This window comes from Phocoena sinus, chromosome 7 (genome assembly GCF_008692025.1).
Source record: "Phocoena sinus isolate mPhoSin1 chromosome 7, mPhoSin1.pri, whole genome shotgun sequence".
Classification (NCBI taxonomy): Eukaryota; Metazoa; Chordata; class Mammalia; order Artiodactyla; family Phocoenidae; genus Phocoena; species Phocoena sinus.
This window is the reverse complement of record NC_045769.1, coordinates 45,133,637-45,156,571: the sequence shown is the minus strand read 5'-3', so window position 1 is coordinate 45,156,571 and position 22,935 is coordinate 45,133,637. Positions and strand designations below refer to the sequence as shown.

The 22,935-nt window shown below is 38.9% G+C and overlaps 3 protein-coding genes across 6 annotated transcripts in view; all 3 read left to right on the top strand.

The window, feature by feature from the left end:
- Nucleotides 1–8,520: 8,520 nt before the first annotated feature.
- Nucleotides 8,521–21,113, top strand: ASDURF (ASNSD1 upstream reading frame). Of its 2 annotated transcripts, XM_032638424.1 has the most exons (6): nucleotides 8,521–8,785; nucleotides 14,321–14,374; nucleotides 15,488–15,563; nucleotides 16,207–17,490; nucleotides 18,057–18,238; nucleotides 20,781–21,113. In XM_032638424.1, the coding sequence occupies exons 1-4, from the start codon at nucleotides 8,696–8,698 to the stop codon at nucleotides 16,275–16,277; spliced, it is 291 nt and encodes a 96-aa protein (XP_032494315.1). In that variant the 5' UTR covers nucleotides 8,521–8,695; the 3' UTR covers nucleotides 16,278–17,490; nucleotides 18,057–18,238; nucleotides 20,781–21,113. The 2 variants fall into 2 exon arrangements, with proteins under 2 accessions (XP_032494315.1, XP_032494313.1); XM_032638422.1 differs by having other exon boundaries at nucleotides 8,529–8,785; nucleotides 16,207–18,238.
- On the top strand, nucleotides 8,541–21,205 carry ASNSD1 (asparagine synthetase domain containing 1). Of its 3 annotated transcripts, XM_032638416.1 has the most exons (7): nucleotides 8,698–8,785; nucleotides 14,321–14,374; nucleotides 14,666–14,680; nucleotides 15,488–15,563; nucleotides 16,207–17,762; nucleotides 18,057–18,238; nucleotides 20,781–21,205. In XM_032638416.1, the coding sequence occupies exons 5-7, from the start codon at nucleotides 16,299–16,301 to the stop codon at nucleotides 21,064–21,066; spliced, it is 1,932 nt and encodes a 643-aa protein (XP_032494307.1). In that variant the 5' UTR covers nucleotides 8,698–8,785; nucleotides 14,321–14,374; nucleotides 14,666–14,680; nucleotides 15,488–15,563; nucleotides 16,207–16,298; the 3' UTR covers nucleotides 21,067–21,205. The 3 variants fall into 3 exon arrangements, with proteins under 3 accessions (XP_032494306.1, XP_032494308.1, XP_032494307.1); XM_032638415.1 differs by lacking the exon at nucleotides 14,666–14,680 and having other exon boundaries at nucleotides 8,541–8,785; XM_032638417.1 differs by having other exon boundaries at nucleotides 8,556–8,785; nucleotides 14,321–15,563.
- Nucleotides 18,100–22,935, top strand: part of ANKAR (ankyrin and armadillo repeat containing) — an 88,215-nt gene continuing 83,379 nt past the window's right edge. Inside the window, exon 1 of the mRNA XM_032638425.1 lies at nucleotides 18,100–18,238. The gene's annotated coding sequence lies outside the window, so the exon portion shown is untranslated. The remainder of the gene's footprint in view (nucleotides 18,239–22,935) is intronic.

The following is a 22,935-nucleotide window of genomic DNA, read 5'->3' as shown; positions in this document are numbered from 1 at the left end:
GACATACAGATGGCCAACTAACACATGAAAAGATGCTCAACATCACTAATCATCAGGGAAATGCAAATCAAAACTACAATGAGATATCACCTCACACCTGTCAGAATGGCTCTCATCAAAAAGCAACAAATAACAAGTGTTGGCAGGGATGTGGAGAAAAGGGAAACTTCATGCACTGTCAGTGGAAATGTAAATTGGTGCAGCCACTATGGAAAGCATCATGGAGGTTCCTCAAAAATTTAAAAATAGAACTGCCATATGATTCAGCTTTTCCACTTCTGGGTATTTTCCAAAGAAAACAAAAACACTAATTCGACAAAATGTGCACCCCTATGTTCATTGCAGCATTATTTACAATAGTCAAGATATGGAAGCAGGGCTTCCCTGGTGGTGCAGTGGTTTGGGGTCCGCCTGCCAGTGCAGGGGACACGGGTTCGAGCCCTGGTCCAAGCCCTGGTCCAGGAGGATCCCACATGCCGTGGAGCGGCTAGGCCTGTGTGCCGCAACTACTGAGACTGCGCTCTAGAGCCCACCAGCCACAACTACTGAAGCCCACACGCCTGGAACCCGTGCTCCACAACAAGAGAAGCCACCACAATGAGAAGCCCGCGCACCGCGACAAAGAGTAGCCTCCACTCGCCGCAACTGGAGAAAGCCTGTGTGCAGCAACGAAGACCCAATTCAGCCAAAAATAAATAAATTAATTAATAAACTAAAAAATATATATTAAAAAAAACATGAATGGATAAAGAAGATGTGCTATACATACACAATGGAATATTACTCAGCCATGAAAAAGAATGAAATCTTGCCATTTGCAACAACATGGGTGGACCTACAGGGTATTTTGCTAAGTGAAATAAGTCAGAGAAAGAGAAATACTGTATTATCTCATTTATATGTGGAATCTAAACCACAAAACAAACAAACATAACAAAACAGAAACAGACTCATAGACACAGAATAAACGGGTGGTTGTCGGGGGGGTGGTTGGTGGGGAGATACAGGAAATAAGGGAGAGAGATTATTAAGAGGTACAAACTTTCAGCTATAAAATAAGTAAGTCATGGGGATGTAATGAGCAGCATAGGAACGTAGTCAACAATATTGTAATACCTTTGTGTGGTGACAGGTGGTAACTAGACTTGTCACGGTGATCACTTCATAATACATGAAAATATCGAATCACTATATTATATACCCAAGACTAGTATGGTATTGTAAGTCAATTATACTTCAATTTAAAAAGAGAGATAAAAAGGAAACAGAGCTTATCACTCTAATAAAGGTCTATAAAATATTACACCAGCTTCAGATAGCTGATTTCAGGTATATTTGGTTCCCAGTAAGGACACCACTTTCCCACTGGTTCCTTTGTTGTTCTTCTCTTAACATGTAACCTTCTTCAAATATCACAAGGGATATAATATTTTAGTTACTATGCTTAGAAAATTCATATTTTGTTTTTTAAAAACAACAAAATTTATTAATAAAATAATTCCTTAACTGAATAGATGAAAAAATGGTTCAGAGTCTTGTGATCTTATGATAGAAATTTTATTCCTAGATAAAAGTTTAAATAGTTTTAATTAAAGTTTAACTTTAATTAAACCATGTATCTTGAAGAAGAAAACCCAATTATAGGTTTAAAGTCATGGAGAACTCTTTACCTAGTTAAGTTTTGTTTTCATTTACCTGACTCTAAGTAAAAATCATAATTATAGCAGTAGTATAATTTCCAGTTGTTTTTTTTTTTGGCCACACCCTGCGGCATGTGGGATCTTAGTTTCTAAGATTGAACCCGTGTCCCCTACAGTGGAAACGTGGAGTCTTAACCACTGGACTGCCAGGGAAGTCCCAATTTCCAGTTTCTTTTTTTAACAAAATAGTCTCCCAAGAGTTTTAACTTCCTGACATTCCTCTTACTCTTTCCTTTCCTACCTCTTCCCCTGCCCTGTACAATATTCTTTCTTCTGCAAAAGCCATCCATGAACCTTCTTTCAAGAGGCCTCAATCACACAAACCTACATTGATAACATTAAACCAGCAGTGGGTTTGGCTTTGGTCACCCAGAATTTAATCTCAGCCTTCCTTGGACACTCAACTTCCATTATAAAATCATCAAGAGGTTCAGACACATATCTGTGTGCTGTTTTGTTTTGTTTCACTAGGGCAAGCCAATAACTACTCTATAGCAATGCTTCTAACACCAGAACCACAGAACCTACAGGCAAATAGATGCAGGTAAACTGAACAAACTTGCTTGTTTACACTGTGCTAATACTTGCAGTATTTTCCTGACTAGTGCTTCACAAAGGAAGAAAAAATACAAAGGCAAAGTTACGTTGTTGCCATAAACAGATTTTGCTTAACAGTTTTGTAAGAGTGAAAATCAGAGTGGAGTCAAAATACCCAGCTATGTTGAATTCTGCATTATAATGAGGGCATTCTATAAAGAAAAACATTATCTGAATGTATAAATATTTATCATTGATACATCATTTAGACTTTGTTTTTGTTGATTCACTCAGGTGGACACATTTCTGCACATTTTAAAAGCATCGAAATGCAAATTTGGTAACAGTAAAGGCCTAATCACTATTTGCAACTCTTCTGACATTAAAAATTTCATAACTCTTTTATTTAACTGACTCAGTCATTCACTGTGATCTAACTCACAGAGATGGCTACGTTTAATTTTGCTTCTTCAATAATGTAGACCAGGGACTTCCCTGGTGATGCAGCGGTTAAGATTCTGCACTCCCAGTGCAGGGGGCCCAGGTTTGATCCCTGGTCACGGAACTAGATCCCACATGCATGCCGCAACTAAGAGTTCGCATACCACAACAAAGGAGCCAGAGAGCCACGACTAAGACCTGGCACAACCAAAATAAAAATAAATAAAATAAAATAAAAAACTAAAATGTAAAAAAAAATAATAATAAATAATGTAGACCAAGACTTTTTAAACATGTCCTTAACCTTTGGGAAAGTAGGTGGACTATGGCAACTGCATGGCAGAAGTTATAGAAGCTGCTAATTTTGATCAACCTTTTACATAGTTGTTGGGCATGTAAAGATACACCAGGCAGGGCAGCATATGAAGCATCTTTCACTGGTGTCATTCACGAGCCACAATGGGCACTACATTGTAAGACAGACCCACCAACAATGAAGCCTTCAAATCCAGTTGGCATAAGAGCAGGTTTGAGACTAGGGTGCGGTATATGAGGCACCTAGGGTGGAAAATTTAAAGAGGCACTCACTTGCAGCACCCTGAGAATGAGTGCCTCTTTAATTTTGCACCCTATGTCCTCATTTACCTCATCCTAATCCCTACCCTGCAGAAAAGCCAAAGTGATGTTGTCTGTAGGAGCCAGGAGCACCTGATCTCCACATTCCACAGCTGAAGCGAAACTTCATAACCAATCTTATGTCAGGTAGTAAAGGTTTACTCATCCCCAGCCCAGTGCCTGGAGACTCAGCTATTTCCCTTGAGGGACCAAGATCAACCTGATGCATTCACTTCCTTACTAGAACTAAGTCGCTGCATCCCGCCAATGCCTGGGTGATAGAGACCCCATAGTCCCCCTTTCAGATCCTAGAGGCTGCTTACAAATATCTCTGGCCAACATCTTCTGACAGAATTCCCGGTGCAAATTACCTGCTTAGATTGCAATATTACCTTGCCCTTGATTTCACCTCTTTGTGATTTGGTCCTAGAGGCCGTCCCTCTTCCCATCCCACGTGATTCCCAGTGCCTTCATCTGCTCCCTGAGACTGCTCTTTGGCCTGCTAGTCCAGGCTTCTTAGAGTCTGTGGCTCAGTCTGTCTCTTTTCGATTGGCTCCCAGTTATTTCTGTCCCCATCAGAGTTAACAGAACCATCCAAATACTGTGACAACCAAAAGTGCCTCCACATATTTTCGAAAGCCTCAGCTGGGGACAGTCCTAGCCCAGCTGAGAGTCACTGGAAGTAGAAGAGAGGGTATGTCTTCAATGAGAAATGAGTCAAGCATTTCAGAGCCTGGCTCTTTCCATTCCATTGGTTCATAAACCTTGCTTGTGTTAAAATCATCTGGGGGAACTTCTGATTTATTTATTTAACACACACTTAGATACTGCTATGTGCCTGAAACTGTTAAAAAAAAAAAACACTCTACAAATATTAACTCATTTAATCCTCACAACAACCCTTTGAGCTAGGCAGCATTATTGCTCTCATTTTACAGATTAGGAAATGGGCTTGAGAAGTTTAATGACTTACCCAAAGTCACACACCTAACATATGTAGAAGCCAAAATTCAAACCAGACATTCTGGTTATAGGGTAAATGGTAAGCATTTAGTTATGCAGCAGACAACCATGTCCCATCCACAAAGATTTGATTTAGTAAATCTGTGAAAAGGACTGAGAAATCAGTATGTAACTGAACAAGTTTTTCAGACACTTTTATATAGTAAGAATGTCACCCTTCTACTAACTGTTATTTGGGGACCACAGCACTGTTCCACACCTTATTTGGGAGAGACCAGACGGAGACTGACTTATGTGGCTAGAAATAAATCTGTGTTAGATTACATTGAGTAAGCAAGGAAAAACAATGTTTGGGATATTGTTTCTTCAAAACCTTGGAAGCCAAGCTAATAATACACATCACTTTTACAAAATGGTCAATATTGAACTATGTATTATTAAACAGAATGAAATATGTTAAGAATGTAGCATCAGAGGAAGAGTATAAATAGCGTTAATAAATATGAAATTATCCTATGAAGTAGGACACACAATGGCAATGGACTTAACTGAAAGATGCATGAAAGAAGGAAGAACAGCCTAGCTATTCGTATCCTGGGCTCCAGACAGGCAGCCCTGAACCAGTCAGGCAAGGCAAATGATACCAAGTAACCCTAAAGTGTGACTTTAAGCAACACAGAAGTTACAGCAACTGAGGGGGGAAGACAGAAGCAACTGGATACAAATGACAAAAACAAGACAAAATATGAAAGAACTTTGAAAACGTTTTATCACCATACTAGTATGATTATCACTGTATTGTTTAATATTATGTCATCTTGGGTGGCCTCAATAAATAAAGAGAAACATCAGAACCACAGCAGAGCGATAAGCAGAAGCTCTCCCAACACCACCCCTCCCAAAGCGGGGTGAACAACTGTAGACCAATCAGCAGTGTTTCTGGTTACTCAGTAGGGAAACAACTGTGGGTCAGAGTCAACTCAAGGATTAACCAGAGCTCCCACTCTGCCAGACACTGCCATAGAAGGTGAGGTACAAAGACTAATACACTGGGAAGTTCATTCTCTTTAGCTTTACAGATAAGCCTCCCCATCACCTCCAAACACTAATTAAGATGACATCCTATGTGTCAGTGTTAGGAGAGGCATGTTCCTAGGTTCCCATCAGATCAATTGTAGTGAATCCTAAAGGTTTTAGAAAATGGAGCCAGGAGGTGGGTTAAGAGAATGCCGAATTTTAGTTTTTAATTAACATAAAATTTGGCAGTAACATTTTTAAAAAATAATTATCTTGTGAATAGGGCTTCAAAACTGAATGTACTTTGCCAAAATTTTAGCATATTTCAAAATTTCCTTTCGGGGCCTGGTATTACAAACCAAGGCAAATAAGATCCACTTTCATCAAACCTTCTCCAACTTGCTATACTTCCTCAAGTTTTTGTCTTTCACTGTGCTCTTTCATATTCTGAATAAAGTGACACTTTAGGACTCTCTTTTTCCTTTCAAAACAAGACTCATTCCATTACCTTACATGCTCTCTTATTCCTGCCCTTAATGTGGTCATATTAATTATAACTTTTAACCAATTTAATAAGTTCTGTTTCATAGGAAAACTGGAGGTAGATTATTGAGAACTGTCATATACAAGCACTTTAGCAGATGAATAAAGCTTATAAGTCCACATAACACAAGTCTCTACAGCCACACACATTCATTTCACACCTTCTGAAAGTGGCAAAAATGAACATGTATATTAACATGACCCAAAAGGATAGCCATTCTATAGCATACAAAAGCAAGAAGCAAAAGTATATAAACTTAAAATTATGCTTTTATTAATCAGTGTTTCAGTATCCAACTTTTAAAATAAGCTAGTTATCTAATGATTAATTAATAATTAATTTAATATTATCTTAGGGTTTTAAGTTACCTAAGGATTTTGGAATCATATTTAAATTTAGAGTATGAAACATAATTACTGTTGAGATAAAAAGTTTGTCTTAATAAGTTATCTTAGTGAACACAAATTAACATTTTTCATAAACTTAAATATTTTCTAGCAATAATGCTAGTTTATTTAATGAGTAAATCAATATAAGTAGTTTAGGAAGTTCAGATTAGCTAATCTCTTCATGAGAAAACAAATCTACATGTTATTCTTAAAATGTGTATTTATTTTACTTAACATTGATAAATCAGAGAAAAGACATATAATTGCCTTCTTTTCTTAAACCAAAATTATTAATCCAGGCTGATTTCTCCAAAGACTCACCTTAATTATATAAACTTGGATTCTTCTAATGTTTCTAAGCTAGTAGTTTTTGTAAGAAGGACTTTTTTGTTTTTTAAGTTTAGCACACTTAAATAAAGCATTAGAAATTCTGGGCTTTTTTTTTTTAATTTGGGGGATTTATGCAAGTGCATATGTACGTCTGTAGACCAATCAGAACAAAGTTCCTTTAATTTAAGAGGCATTACAATGGAATTTATTAATACCCTACAGAGTAGGAAAACATTTTACTTTTACTCAGCAAAATATAAAGGCTGTTATAAATTATAGACACAGACACCTAGAAAGCTTATAGCTTCAGCTTTACAACCTCAACCCCAGGTTGAAAGTAAACACAGACACACAAAAATTCACCAGTTCAGATCAAAGCTATTCTTCCCAGTGGGCACATTCTTAATCAATCTGAGCTCACAAAGGACAAATGAAAAGACTAAAAACCTGGATTCTTTGTCATCTCACTTCTAATAAAGACTAGATAGCCATCATTCAACAGGTATCACCAAATGGTTAGGCCGTAAAACCAAATTCTCAATCATTGCTACCAATGCAGAATAACTTAGCTATGCATAAATCAGAAACAAAAACAAATATTTTTTTAAAAATCAGTAAAAAGGAAAAACAGACAGTGGTTAGTTCTATAACTGCTTTGGATTTACTCTAAGAGCCAATAAAAGATATTCCTGGGTTTAAACAACCCATGAGGTACACTTCCTTAGCCATAAAGTTTGGCTCCATCACATGAGTTCACTTGAGCATCTCTGTGGAAACTTGAGATTTCCTACGTTAAAGTATAATTTTCAAAAACAGAAAACCATGTCTCCTGTGCAAATATAAAATGAACATTTGTCAAAGTTTTATTCAACTCATTAATTAATGAGCGAACAAGTAAGATGCTAAAACCAATTCTAAGAGTACATGAGAAAGTAGACATATATTCATTTTAAAAATTAGGGTAGGATTGCAGAGTTAGATGCAAAACTGTTTAATATCTTACAGAACAATAAGTCACAACGTGTCGGGTTATCTGGTGTATCAGATACAAATTATTGCATATCAGCCAGACAAAAATCTACCTGTTACCCCCCCACCCCCGCCCCAACAGAATTATAAAATAGCCCAGTCAACATAAAGTCAAGCTCAGCAAAGCTATGAAAGAACACCTTGGTAAATTCTTGCCTATTTCCAAGTTTTGGATAATTTTTCTCATAGGAGTGAGATATTGCAAATATTGCATGGGACACACTTATACTAAAAATTTATTCATTTATCTGCAATTCTTTTCTTTTTTTTTTTTTTTTGCGGTACACGGGCCTCCCAATGCCTTGGCCTCTCCCGTTGCGGAGCACAGACTCCGGACGCGCAGGTTCAGCGGCCATGGCTCACGGGCCCAGCCGCTCCGCGGCATGTGGGATCTTCCCGTACCGGGGCACAAACCCGTGTCCCCTGCATCGGCAGGCGGACTCTCAACCACTGCGCCACCAGGGAAGCCCTACAATTCATTTTTGACTGGGAATCCTGTATTTATCTTTTAACCCTAATAACAAGTTAACAAAAACTTTACCTAGTCTGCACAGTTCCATTGCCAACAACGTAGCTCTTAAATTTGTGCCTGGCTTCATATTCTTGCCTAGATAATAAATATTAAGCAGTATTTCTACAGCGCTTCTATTCTTTATATTTACCACTGGGGGGCGCATATAACTCACAGTCTACCGGATGCCACGTGGTGAAGAGCGTTTCAACACCCCATCCACTAGGGGACCGTTCAGGAACCTCCCAGATTTCACAACCAGGCTCTGGTAACGTGCTCACTAATCATTTGTGCGCACGCGTACAACTGCTCCCAGGCCCGATCCGAACTGCGCAGGCGTAAGAGAGTGAGCGCGCAGGCGTAAGAGAGTGAGCGCGCAGGCGTAAGAGTGAGCGCGCAGGCGTAAGCGTGAGCGCGCAGGCGTAAGCGTGAGCGCGCAGGCGTAAGCGTGAGCGCGCAGGCGTAAGCGTGAGCGCGCAGACGCCATTGGTAGGACTCACGGAAAAGGGAAACGGAGGGGATGGAGCCGCTGGGAGCTCAGACATTTTGGGGCTCTGGACTGGAAGCCGCTAGAACGCTCTCCGGGCTGCGCATCCTGCATATTTGACGCTCCGTGGAGATGCCTAGCCGAGGTGCGCGACCCGAGGACGGCTCTGGGCTGGTCCCTACCGACAACTCGACCCAGCACAAGGAAGATCTCAGCAGCAAGGTGAGTGTGGGACAAGGTGACAAGGCCCCCAGGCTCGGGACGGGGCGCCGCTCGCCCCCCAGAGAAGATCCACGGCGGCCGCGTGGTCCGGTCTCGGCTTTGTCCCGCTGCTTTGACAGCTACGGTTAAAGGGAGACCTTGAAACTTGCCCCAATATTAGACCCAGATGGCAGTAGGGCGGGGGTTTAGTTGTTTTGTTTTTCAAATTATGAATTTTTAAAAGTTTTATTTAAAAAATTACCGTACAGTAAAATGTGACCCTTTTTCCTTTTCTCTAAATTTAACACGTGTAAATTTGTGTGACCACCACCACAATTGGGATACAGAACAGTTCCATGACCCCAAAAGACTCCCTTTATAGCTGTGCTTTCCCCAACCCAGAACCTCGGGCAACCCCTGATCTGCTCTGCATCACGATAGTTTTATCCTTTCCAGAACATCATGTAGATGAAATCATGGCGTTTGCGTCTCTTACTCAGCATAATGTCTTTGAGATTCATAATAGCTTTTTTCTTAAAAAAAAACAAAACAGGTACAAAGTTTATTATTAGAGATATAGCACAACAACAAGTGGGAGAGCACACAGAGAAACGGTTTAGTTAACGTAGAGGCAAGGCAGAGATGCACACCCGGAGAACAAGGGTGTAGATGTCCCCCCCCGTAATGAGGAGGAGCGCAGTAAAGAGGTGGTGAAGTCGTTTATATAGGGCAGTTCTGCCAGGTCTTTGTTTACCTTTGGCTCATTATCTGGTTTCTTTTTCCACACCTGCCCTGCCCTAGGATCCTCCCCAACATGCGTGCGCAACTTTTTTCCAAGATGGATTACAGCCCAGAGGCCTATGGGACGGCCATCACATATTATGGGGTGGTGTCCCCTCCTTTTTCCTTTTTGACCCCCAAGGAGCCTTTCTGCGCATGTGCAATGTTCCCCTTGCCCCAAGGATGGGAAATGTCTGACCTCTTGATCTTTTCACAGGGTTTTGTCCCACTCTGTCCCTGCCATAAAAATGTCCAATGTCCAGTTATTTACTCTATTTTTGTTGCTGGTTTTTATATTGAGGTGCAGATCTCGAAATATAGACAAGAATCCGGTCATAAATATGTAGTCCTGGAGCCCGTTTGTCTCTTGCTTCGGGAAATGTAAAAAGGGAGCTGGTAATTAAGTCCGGTCTGGAGCCCATCTTCTTCTCACTCCAGGAAATGTGAATGGGAGGCCAGTTGTAAATGTCTAGCCTGGAGCCCATCTATCTCCTGCCTCAAATTCCCCCTGAGAGATGTGAACCCCAATACATCTTTTTTGGGAGGTTGACGGGCAAAGGTCTGTCTTCTGCAGCTTCTTCATGCTGACAGGGGGCTCGTAGACCCTACCTAGTTGGGGTCACAGAGCTCTCGTTCTGTCTCATTAAGGGGGCCATTGACTTCTGTTGGTATTCCAAGGAGTGGCTGGAATCTGCATCACTGTCATCTTGTCTGGGACACCATTGTGTCCTTAGAAAGAACAAACTAGACAAGTAGATTAATAAAAGGCAGGGGCCAAAGATCAGTAAAAGAATTATTGTAACCAGGGGCCCAAGCAGGGTAAGAACCAGGTTACATTTGATAGCATTACTTTAACTGTAGTCCAGATAGTGTCAGCACTTGGGTTACCCTGTCCAAAGGAGTGAAGCCATCGAGCACGGTCATATAACTTTTTGATGTCTTTTTCTACTAACCCAGTGTTATTGACGTAGATGTGACAGACCTAGTTAGTAGTTGGAGGAGTGACAACCTGAACATTAATAGACAAAATAGATCTCATTTCTTTTCAGGAGATAAAGCCTGAAACCCAGTCTGGACCTGACGCTTTGAGGTGACTTGTAGCCAGGTAGCCAGTTGTCTAGTTTCATTTAAGTAGGTTTTAACTTTTAAGGTGGTATTAACACATAGATAACAGGTGCTATTGGTCTGAAAATTTTCTCCTTAATAGCCAAAGCAGATGTTACCATTAATGATGTTAGTGTTTTCCTAGGTATGAGAAGATGTAAGAATTTGGGCTCATAAAATCTTTTTCTGAAAATATCTGACTATCTGCAGGGCTGTCCTACCAGTCTTTCCCAGAGCACAGAGTGCCTCATTTCTTTTTCTTTTTTTAAAAATATTTATTTATTTATTTTTGGCTGTGTTGGGTCTTTGTTGCTGCGCGTGGGCTTTCTCTAGTTGCAGCGAGCAGGGGCTACTCTTCGTTGCGGTGCGCAGGCTTCTCACTGCAGTGGCTTCTCTTGTTGCGGAGCATGGGCTCTAGGCTCCCAGGCTTCAGTAGTTGCAGCACGCAGGCTCAGTAGTTGTGGCTCATGGCCTCTAGAGTGCAGGCTTAGTAATTGTGGAGCATGGGTTTAGTTGCTACGAGGCATGTGGGATCTTCCCGGACCAGGGGTTGAACCCGTGTCCCCTGCATTGGCAAGTGGATTCTTAACCACTGCGCCACCAGGGAAGTCCCCCAGAGTGCCTCATTTCTCATCTCCACCCTGAACTCCTTTCAGGAGGGTGTTGAAGGTCAGCAGCTGCAGTGGCCATGATTTAGTCCTTGTAGAGGTAGCTGGCAAGGGTCAGTTACCAGTCGGCAGGGCCTCTTCATGGTCATAAGTTTAACCATGGTTTTGGGGGCATTTCATGACTATTTCGTCCCACAGTGCTAGGAATGCTCATTCCCGGGTCTGGCAAAGATTTCGTTGACAGGCCACTCAATGTGGTGTTACTGGACTAGGCCCTGTTAACAGTAGCCAAAAACCTCTGGACCACCTGTCTTACTAATCCCTTATGGTCCAGATAAATATTCCCTCTTGTTGCTTCTTCCCATATTTAGAGTTACACTATTACAGTCATTGATCTCATATGGAACTATGTATCATCATTTTATCAGAGGCTCAGTCACACATTTGGTAATGTAATAAGCAACAATTTTGTAAAACAGGCAACATAGAAAACAATATAGCTAGCAGTACTAGTAAGGTCATAAGTAAGAATTTAAGTCAAGAACTTCCATTAGGTGTTGCCCAGTATATACCCAGGTTATCTGACTTAGTCTATTCTGTACCAATCCTTGTCTTTCAGGGAAATTATATATTGGCATTGTTCATAAGGCATTTGCCCCAATTTTTTAGTGTAACTAGACTGATTATCCTTAGTATGATTTAATTGTTCCCAGCGTAGAGGAGCTGATAATGCTACTGGGAACCTAAGAGTTTCCAATCTCAGGAGGGAGCAGGTAGAGAGAAAGATAAATGTTTTAATTTTACGCATAGGTGTAAATTACCAAATTGTTGTAAACCATAAATAACTTGAGGAGAAGAGCTTCTTTATATCTTCAGCTCCCAGGTTTCAGCACCATCTGATCTCGGAGAGGCGGCAGTGAGTGATGGCACAAAGCAAGATCTTAATTCCCTGCCCAGGAATTGAACCTGGGTAGCCTGGAAGAAAACCAGAAATCCTGGCCACCACAATCCCTGGTTCTTACCCCCAGTGAAAAATGTGTTTCTCATGGAGGCAAAACTGTAAAAATAGGTACAAAGTTTATTATTAGAGACATAGCACAGTGGGAGAGCACACAGAGAAAGTTTGTTTAGTTAAGATAGAAGCAAGGCAGAGATGCACACCCAGAGAGAAAGGGTGTGGGCATCCTCCCTAATGAGGAGGAGCCTGGTTTGGTTTTTTTCTATGTATTCTTTTAATACTTTTAGAAATACTGCTCACCTTAGATCTGCTGCCTGTATTCTCTGTCTCAGAAAATGTCACCACCATCCATCCAGTTGTCCATGCCAGTAACGTGGGAGCCAACCTTTATGTACATCAGGAAGTTCTATCAGTTTTATTTTAGAGGCCCATCTGAAATATGTGCCTTTATCACCATGTACACTCTTAACCATCCAAAACCAGCCACTTTCATCTACCGTAGGCAATCCTGCAAAGGTTTCCTAACTGGCCTCTCCTCATCCATTGTTACCTTCTTCCAGTATGTCCTTCACTTTAGCCAGAGCTACGTTCCTAAAACAGGTATCTGATTATCACTGTTCTGCTCCACCCCCCCAAAAGGGAGCCAGTATAATATAAATCTTAACTGCCATAAGCAGGAAAAAAAAAACAAACAAACTTTAAAAATAAATTTGAGATGAAGATGGCTATAGCCTTTGAGGTAATAGATGTCCTAGATAATACTTTGGTTCTGTCCCAAACTGACAGTGGCATCTTGGGCAAGTCTCTAATCCCTCTATCACAGTTTCCTTGTCTGAAGTACTAAAGTATACCTGCCATTCCTAAAATGAATGGGAAAGTGCTGTTCAAACATAAGCCTCCGGGCTTCCCTGATGGCGCAGTGGTTAAGAATCTGCCTGCCAATGCAGGGGACACGGGTTCGAGCCCTGGTCCGGGAAGATCCCACATGCCACAGAGCAACTAAGCGTGTGTGCCACAACTACTGAGCCCGTGAGCCTAGAGCCCACGCTCCGCAACAAGAGAAGCCACCACGGTGAGAAGCCCACTTGCCGCAACTAGAGAAAGCCCGCACGCAGCAACGAAGACCCAATTCAGCCAAAAAAAAAAATCCAAACATAAGCCTCCAGGAGGTTATACAAATTCAATCTTGGAATTCAACTCAATCTCTAGTCAGTTACTACAGTGACTGTCAGCTGGAGAGCAGAAGGGTACACATCTGTGAGGAATGAATTTTCAAACCACACACAGCCCACTCTGATTACTACCATAGCATGCCACTTATACTGATGTATGACAGATCTGTGAGGCTTCCGAGGTAGGCCAAAATTATAAAATATGCTTTTAGAGGCTCTAGTGATACTATATAATCAGTCATGTTCACAATATAGCTACCTTTACTGAAAAGAGTTTAAAAGAAACTTAGTTGAGCCCTCTTCTACTAATAAAAAGAGAGACCTAGTTCAACAGTGCCAGCCCTGTGCTAACCTTTGAGATGTAAAGCAAAGATGGAAAGTGATGGGTCGTACTACCCCAGGTAGGGCACTTACTGCTACTTGCTTCCTCTGAATGTCTAGCTGTACCATTTAGTACATAAATCATGAAAAGTACGGGAATGGGGGCGGTGGGGGGGGGAGTAACCCACTCTTCATTCCATTTGGTATTTTTTTTTAAAGCTAAAATATAATTTAAAAGAAATCATTGAAAAATTGGTATTACTTTTGGGATTTGGTGCATACTGTCTTTTTTTTTTTTGGTACGTCCTCTATTTTAAATAAAAGACGTAAATCTTACTTAGTAACTATGGCTCTTGCCTGAATATGAATGCTGGTTACCAACACCCTGTCTGGGCTCAGTGAGCCGTCTAACGCTTTGTAAGTCTAATCATTGTTTCTTCCCTCAGCTTTCCCCCACCTGCACTTCCACACAGCTGCTGTTGAAAAGAATCTGTATATTCACAGACTGCCCATTTGGACAATCAATACTTATCCCATGTCTTTAATTTTAAAGGGCCCTCACTGAGCATACTTTGATAACCTCTGATTTAAGAATGTTTTCTTATTTTAATAGATTAAAGAACAAAAAATTGTTGTGGATGAACTTTCTAACCTGAAGAAGAACAGGGTGAGTTATTAGAGTTATTCCAAACAGTATGTGGCAGGGTTTGATTATATCTTATTAACTACATACAAAACTTATAAGAACTACATATAAGATTTATATTATATTAAAATTTACAAGGTTTCAGCATCTTTTTAGTTAAATTGCAAAAGTGAAGTATCCGTGATTTTTTAATATATATCATATATAGTTATCTACATATTAAGCATAGCTGTTGATAATCTTTTCCCCATCATATGCAATTGACATTACCTTTGAACCAAATGATACTAATTGTACTATGTTATCTTGCAGCCATAGTCACTAAAGGTATGTATTTTATACTTGAATTGGTGTTTTCTTTTGAAATAAATGAACTTTAAATCTATTGAGAAGAGTAGAAACTATTCAAGTGAATGAATAATTGTTTAAAAAAAAAAAAAGATAAATGCTTCCCCTTCCTTCCAGCCCCCCCACCCCGGGTTTTTTACTCAAAGCTTCCAAATCTTTAACATGGTTATTTAACTCCATTTCCATTAATGTATTCACAAACAAGCAAGCTACTGTTTCATGGGTCGTTATACTGCCAAAACATATATTTTAAAGTTAAATGATTTGAGCCCTTTAAAGCATTGTAGAGATTACTTGGTAACTGACATGTTAGACATTTCTGATACAGGTACGGTACAATTGATACAAACTTTTCTAGAGGGCAAACTGGCATAATGTATCAAAGTCTTAAAGCTATGTAACACTTTGATCCAGCTGTTCTATTTATAGGAATTGATACCTAGGAAAGTATCATGAGAGTGCAAAAAAATTTAGGTACAGAGACATTCATCTCAGCGTTGATTTATAATAGTGAAAAGTTGGTAACACAAAATGACCAAATAAACTGAAATATTACTAAAGAAAAATGGTATTATAGTATATGCAGAGAAGAAAGAGTTTTACCTTAGTGTTAATGGTAGCAATTTCTAGATAGTTGGATAATGGATGAGTTCTGTTTATCTGTATTTGCTAAGGTATTGTTCTGAACATGTTACTGAAGTTCAAGAATAAGCAATAATAGGGTTCAGAGTTTTGACATTACTTTTTAGAATAAATCATGATATTAGACTAAATTATGTTTTGCAGAAAGTATATAGGCAGCAACAGAACAGCGACATATTCTTTCTTGCAGACCGAACAGAAATGCTTTCGGAAAGCAAAAGTAAGTGTTTTTGGTACATTATATAGAAACACACAAATTCTTTTGTGGGCTTTCTGTAGAAATTCATGATGGTGCCTAAATTATACTGTCTACATCTGAATGTTTAAACATATATCTACATCTGAATGTTTAAACATATATCTAAAGATGGGATGGTGGTATACCTGTTAATAAAATTAATGCAATAGTTTGGTTTTTTTCAAGTTAGCCTTCCAAGGATAAGTCAACAGTAAAAATAAAATCAAATTTAAAAAATATAAGATGTGTTAGGAAGCGATAATAACGTAAGCTTTAGCGTTTTAGACAGATCTAGGTATGAAATATTGTTCTACCACTTTCTCCCTTTGTGATTTTGAGTGAATCACTTTGAGCCTCCAAAGTCTTACGGGATTTAACTAAAATAATATGTATATTTAATGTGCATAGCCCCATGCCTGGGTCAAAATAAGCATTTAACAAACAGAAACGAGTTCCCTAAATACTAAACATTCTTCATTAGAAGCCTGTTGTAAATTATTATTCAAACTAACATAGTACATATATGTTTTGATCTTGGAAAATAACCTGTTTTGCCCTTTGAATTACTAGGTAAAGGTTCAAGAATTTTTATTTCACTTAGTATATCTTCTCCCTTCCCCCACAGATACATTGGATGAGCTGAGAAAAGAATACCAAGAAATAGAAAACTCAGAGAAGACCAAAATCAAGAAATAGTCAACTTGATTTTGCATAGCAATGTGTGGCATTTGTTGTACAGTAAGCTTCTCTGTTGAGCATTTCAACAAAGATTTGAAAGAGGATTTACTGTGTAATCTTAAACGGCGGGGACCTAATAGTAGTAAACAGTTGTTAAAGTCTAATATTAACTACCAGTGTTTATTTTCTGGTCATGTCCTTCACTTAAGAGGTGTGTTGACTGCCCAGCCTGTTGAAGATGAAAGAGGCAATGTATTCCTGTGGAATGGAGAAGTCTTTAGTGGAATAAAGGTTGAAGCTGAAGAGAATGATACCCAAATAATGTTTAATTATCTTTCCTCTTGTAAGAATGAATCTGATATTTTGTTACTCTTCTCAAAAGTCCAAGGTCCTTGGTCTTTTATATATTATCAAGCATCTAGTCATTCTTTGTGGTTTGGTAGGGATTTTTTTGGCCGTCGTAGCTTGCTTTGGCATTTTAGTAGTTGGGGCAAGAGTTTCTGCCTCTCTTCGATTGGCGCCCAAACATCTGGAGTGGCCAATCAGTGGCAAGAAGTTCCAGCATCTGGAATTTTTAGAATTGATCTAAAGTCTACTTCCATTTCCAAATCTGTTGTTTTAAAATTGTATCCTTGGAAATATAACTCTAGGGAGGATGTTATCAAAGAATGTGTTAATAGCCTAACTCAAATTTCAGCAGATTTGCCAACATTTGTATCAGTGGCAACAAATGAAGCCAAACTGTGTCTTAAAGAACCTGTTGTCCCTTTAAATATGATTTTGCCACAAGCCACATTTGAGATCCATTGCAGTAGCATTTCCAGCGTCCCACCGTCAAGAGAGACCCTTCAGGTCTTTCTTACTGATGGACACATGAAGGAAGTAGTTCAGCAGTTCATTGATGTCCTGAGTATCGCAGTCAAGAGACGTGTCTTGTGTTTACCTAGGGATGAAAACCTGACACAAAGTGAAGTTTTGAATACTAGTAATAGGAAAGCAAATGTTGCAATCCTGTTTTCTGGGGGAATTGATTCCATGGTTATCGCAGTGCTTGCTGACCGTCATATTCCTTTAGATGAACCAATTGATCTTCTTAATGTGGCTTTCATGACTAAAGAAAAGACCATACCAGCTGGTTTTAACAAAAAAGGGAGAAAAGAGAAAAATAATTGTGAAAAACGCTCTGAAGAATCCTCTAAAAATGTCACTGCTGCTGCTGCTGCTAATCCTGGTGAGCAATTCAACGTACCAGATCGAATCACAGGAAGAGCAGGGCTAAAGGAACTACAAGCTGCCAACCCTTCCCGGATTTGGAATTTTGTTGAAATTAATGTTTCTCTGGAAGAACTGCAAAGATTAAGACGAACTCGAATATCCCACTTAATTCAGCCCTTGGATACAGTGTTGGATGACAGCATTGGCTGTGCAGTCTGGTTTGCTTCTAGAGGAGTTGGTTGGTTAGTGACCCAAGATGAAGCAAAACCATATCAGAGTAGTGCAAAGGTATGACACGGTATTTCTACTCAGGATTTCTGAGACCTAACTTTGACCCTTAAAGCTTTTAGCATTTAAGTTGCAAGAATATAGCGTATTTCAGTTGCATTTAAACTATAACACAAAATATATGACTTTGTAAAAATTGGGCCTATTTTACTATTTTTTGACTTTGCCTTATGGCTCTTCTCTGAAAATGTTATCTTTGGGGTTATCATTTTTTAAGCTTGACTTTTATCTTAGTTATTTTCCTTATTGTATAGTAGATAACATTTTTTATATGGATTTCTTTAAACCTTTTAGGTAGTTCTTACTGGAATTGGTGCAGATGAGCAGCTCGCAGGTTATTCTCGTCATCGAGTCTGCTTCCAGACACACGGGCTGGAAGGACTGAATAAGGAAATCGAGATGGAACTGGGTCGAATTTCTTCTAGAAATCTTGGTCGTGATGACAGAGTTATTGGTGATCATGGAAAAGAAGCAAGGTAATTCCTATTATCTATCTGAGGGTTTTGGGGTAATCTTGTAAAGACAATAGACTGTAAAAGGAGATTTTTAGGTTCCTTTTTCTTTGGAGACTTGTTCAAATGAATAACAGTAGCAACAATGTCTTGGCTTTATATTACAAACACGGTCAGAAGCAAAGCTGGAGAAGAGCCAGAGGAACAGTTTTTCCAGAACTCATTCTCCAAGAAATGGATTTTCAGTAATTTTCAAATATGATACAATGACATGATTGCTTTTAAGACTACAGTGAAAGACTGTAAAACTTGAGGTAATGAAATACTGAGAGAAGGTGTTTAAGGGGCTTTGTTTTGTTTCAGATGTTTGCTTTCCTCCCAATAAGGGCATAGTCCTACTCCCAAGCTTTCTCCTCCAATGTTACAGAGCCTGACTTTGTCTCTACAGACATTTCTGTATGTACAGGCATACCTGGAGATATTGCAGATTCAGTTCCAGATCACCGCAAAAAAGCGAGTCACGTGAATTTTTTGGTTTCCCAGTGCATAGAAAAGCTATGTTCACACTGTACTGTATTAAGTATGCAGCAACATTATGTCTAAAAAAAAAATGTACATACCTTAATTTAAAAATACAAAACAAAAAGCAATCACAAGGTAACATCAGAGATCACTGATCACATATCACCATAACAAATATGAAAATTTTGAAATACTGCGAGCATTTGCAAAATGTAACACAGAAATGTGAAATGAGTAAATGCTGTTGGGAAAATGGCACCACCAATAGACTTTGCTCATTGCAGGGTTGCCACAAACTTTCAGTTTGTAAAAAAAAATAAATAAATATGGCAGTATCTATGAAGCACAATAAAACAAGGTGTGCCTGTATAGATCCATACTGATTTAAATGGTGGTTCCGTTCTGGTACTGGATTCCCCTCTGTCATATGTTTTTGAACACAGTTTAGTCATATGTTGCGGATTACCTAAAAGTTTCAGAGATCAAGCCACTTTCATGTGTATATTCTTTTTTAACCTTAGGGGTTTGTGTTTACTTACAACATATTTTTGATGATAGTAAACAAGTGCTTGAATACAACTTTTTAAAGCATTCAGGATAAAAGGAGATGTTTCATTTAATTATAAAAAGCAGAAATTTGTTCAAGTAGCTTAATTAATTAAGTGATGGTTTTATTACAAGGGTACGAGCGTGCAAGAACAAGGAGTCCAAATAAGCTTCGTGGGAATTGGAGCATCATAATACACGAACTCTGAGACTTCATTGTTTCTTGTCTCTACCTTGTCATTCCTGTGTTGCCAGTTCTGACATGTAAAATTATCATAATTTTCAAAATTTCATTATAAAGAAATAAGTAATGCAACAATACAATGTGTGTAAAATGTTTTCCTTTTGAAGGGTATATGTGTATGGGAGAGAGAAAGAGAAATTCAGTCCATTATTTCACCTAGGTCAGAGAAAAGGGAATTTATTTTATTCAGTAAAAGCAGTTAATTCTAAAGACCCCCAGGATTTCCCTGGCGGTCCAGTGGTTTCAGACTCCATGCTTCCACTGCAGGAGACGTGGGTTCGATCCCTGGTTGGGGAACTAAGATCCTATATGCCGCACGGTACAGCCAAAAAAAAGACCCCCCCCCCTTGACATCCTTGGGTAAAAATGGATGTGAAGGATGTTTAAAACAGCAAATCAGAATTGTAATTTAACAACTACCATTATAGTGGCTAGATTTAAACTGATTTATTATGGATTTTGGCATACATATTAACTGTAATCTATTAGCTTCTCTTATTTAAATTTGCTTTCACAATTAATTCATTTTTATAAAATATTTTGTATAACAAATGCCTTTACCCTTTCTGATCTTTCTACTTAAGTTAGAATGAAATGTAATGAAATAGAAATACTAGTGTAATTGTTTTGCATTTTGAGGAATTGGGAAGGAAGGGGGTGAGATTAGAGTATTTTAAATGAAAAAAAGAACAGAATTTGCTAGAAAATTAGAGCAGAAAGTTTTTTTTTAATCTAATATTTTGTCACCATTTAAGCAGTTTAAATGTAATTATAATTTTGATACCATAAAGTTTTGCCATGAGTAAATATTTCACAAGTTCAGGAGAGTAGAGCCCTTCTGTATTGGTTTCGTATCCCTAAAGTTCAATATCTTTAGACAGTAAAGAGCAGACACAGATTGAATAATTAACTCAAGACCATGCTTATTTTCAAGGCATCTCCAGAGATTTCTTGTGAAACAATTTGAAATAATTTCTTGACATCATAGACTTAATTTGTTTATCTATTGAGGGAAAATTTCTTTATATTTTAGCATATGTATTAAAATTAGACAAGTGTTGTGAAATAGTTTTTAATGTGACTAAATTTTAGCCATAAAATTGTATAAATAACTAGAATATTTTTAATCTAGAAAAATAGTGCCCTCAAAAATAAATTTATACTGTAAATATTAACATACTGAAGAAAATGCAAAAGAAATAATCATAACAGATTGATATTTTTCTTTAATAGTAGCTATACTTTTTATTTTAGATTTCCTTTCCTGGATGAAAATGTTGTCTCCTTTCTAAATTCCCTACCGGTTTGGGAAAAGGCAAACTTGACTTTATCCCGTGGAATTGGTGAAAAACTAATTTTGCGTCTTGCGGCAGTGGAACTTGGTCTAACAACCTCTGCTCTTCTGCCAAAACGGGCCATGCAATTTGGATCCAGAATTGCAAAACTGGAAAAGAATAATGAAAAGGCATCTGATAAATGTGGAAGGCTCCAAGTCATTTCCTTAGAAAACCTTTCTGTTGAAAAAGAGATTAAAACGTAATATTTCACAGTGTAACAGGATTTACTGAATGATGATTTAAAAAAATACTCTGCTGCTTTATTATTGTATAATGTGGCTATAAAATTCATTATGTGGATTTTTACTTTGTAGCGTAATACAACCAATTTAATCAAATTGATACCCCAGAGAAAGAGATTATACTTGAAAGAACAACCTGGATATTTTAAACTGTGGTATTAACATTGTTTTGAACTCTTACATGGTAATTTCCCACCAGCAGCACTAAAAGAAGGCAGCTTTTATTGACTCTTCATGGTAGCTATATCCAGAAATAACTCAATTTGTTACTGTTGTTGTTTAACAGATAAGAGAACTAAGGTTTAGAGAAGCTAAACAATTTGTTTGAGGTTCACATTCCTGAGAGACATGTGGTACATCTCTTTAGGCAGCTCACTGTCCCACTCTGAGAACTTCTGAAGACTATTTTAAATATTCTCCTGTCCCACAGATCTCGAACCTCCCTCTTTTTTCCCCATTCTCAGCTCATGACCTTGGCTTTTCACAGAGAAATCAAAGTCATCCAGCTAAGAACTGCTCAGCTTTCCAGCACCAAAAGTTCTAACTTACCTGTGTGTGCACTCATCCTTTTCTTCCTTCTTGCCTTTAGAAAGAGAAATATATGCATCCATCCATCAAAAAGGCTGTGCCTCCACCTCTTTGTATCCCAACCCTTCCTGCCTTTCAGGAACCTTACACTTGTCTCTCTAGTATCTTCAGCCTCTTTATAGTATCCTTCGTATAATCATTTAAAATGTTCTAGTCTATACCAATTTAAAATGCACATCCTTGGTCCTACATCTTCCTGTACTTACCATCTCTTACCTCCCACCCACACTCACCCTTTCCACCTTTTCACCTTGTCACTCAACTTCACTCCATCCTGACATCCACCCACAATATTCAGTCGTGACCACCATAACGCAGGGTCACATTTTGGATCTATCCCCAATTAGGTTTGACACCCTTTCTGGATCTGGACATACTTTGATTCTTTTAATTATAGTGGGAAAGAAATTTTAGGAATTTACATACATTGCTCGTACTTCGTAAGTGCAAACATGCAGCTCTCTTAAAGAAGGCAGTGACTTTTTGACATCTCTTGATCTGGGAGAGCAATCACAAATTTATTAATATTCACTACCTCCACAGCAGCTAAGGTAGTGACATGGTTGGAATAAGAGAAATTCTGCCTTCAAACAGTGACCAGAACCCTCCCTGTTGCTAAATTCAGGGAAAAGTTTCAGTTCTTATCTCCCTTGACCTAGAGCAGCATCCAGTGAAGTTGGCCATTCTCTTCTCTTGGCTTCTGTGACCAATCTTGGCTTTCCTCCTGCTCTCCTGACTGCTCGCTTTTTGTATTCTTTCCTGCCTCCACCCTCTCCACCTGACCTTTACATATTAAATTTCTCGGATCTTCATCCTGGGTTCTCAATTATCTATTCTCTCCCGTGGTGATTTCAGCCACTCCCCTGGCTTCGTTTACCCTAAGCCTGCCGGAGTGTATACATCTAACCCAAGCTGCCATTTTTAGCTAAGACCTATATATCTAAGGCACATCTGACATCTCTACTTGGTTCTCTCACAGGTACAACTGAACTCTTAATCTTGCCCTGATCCCCCATAGCTCCTGACAGAAATTGAGGTGTCACCTGGATGACCACCTTCTTTTTAAACTCTGCCACTATTCGATCTGTTCCCAGTAGGCCATCTCATTTCTCAAAGCCATCCACAGCCCTCCATCACCACCACCACCACTCAAGCCTGCACCTGCCCTCTACTGCCATCAATGTAGCGTAAACTCTTAGAATAAAGTTCAAAATCTTTAACTCAGCAGCCTGCATAGTCTGG

Excerpts from the sequence above, each read along its gene's own strand:
- ASNSD1 (XM_032638415.1), top strand. The coding sequence starts at position 16,299 with ATGTGTGGCATTTGTTGTACAGTAAGCTTCTCTGTTGAGCATTTCAAC. Across the intron at positions 17,763-18,056 it reads CATATCAGAGTAGTGCAAAG|GTAGTTCTTACTGGAATTGG; the intron begins GTATGACACGGT and ends TAAACCTTTTAG. Across the intron at positions 18,239-20,780 it reads GATCATGGAAAAGAAGCAAG|ATTTCCTTTCCTGGATGAAA; the intron begins GTAATTCCTATT and ends TTTTTATTTTAG.
- ASDURF (XM_032638424.1), top strand. The coding sequence starts at position 8,696 with ATGCCTAGCCGAGGTGCGCGACCCGAGGACGGCTCTGGGCTGGTCCCT. Across the intron at positions 14,375-15,487 it reads CTAACCTGAAGAAGAACAGG|AAAGTATATAGGCAGCAACA; the intron begins GTGAGTTATTAG and ends TATGTTTTGCAG. Across the intron at positions 15,564-16,206 it reads AATGCTTTCGGAAAGCAAAA|ATACATTGGATGAGCTGAGA; the intron begins GTAAGTGTTTTT and ends CTTCCCCCACAG.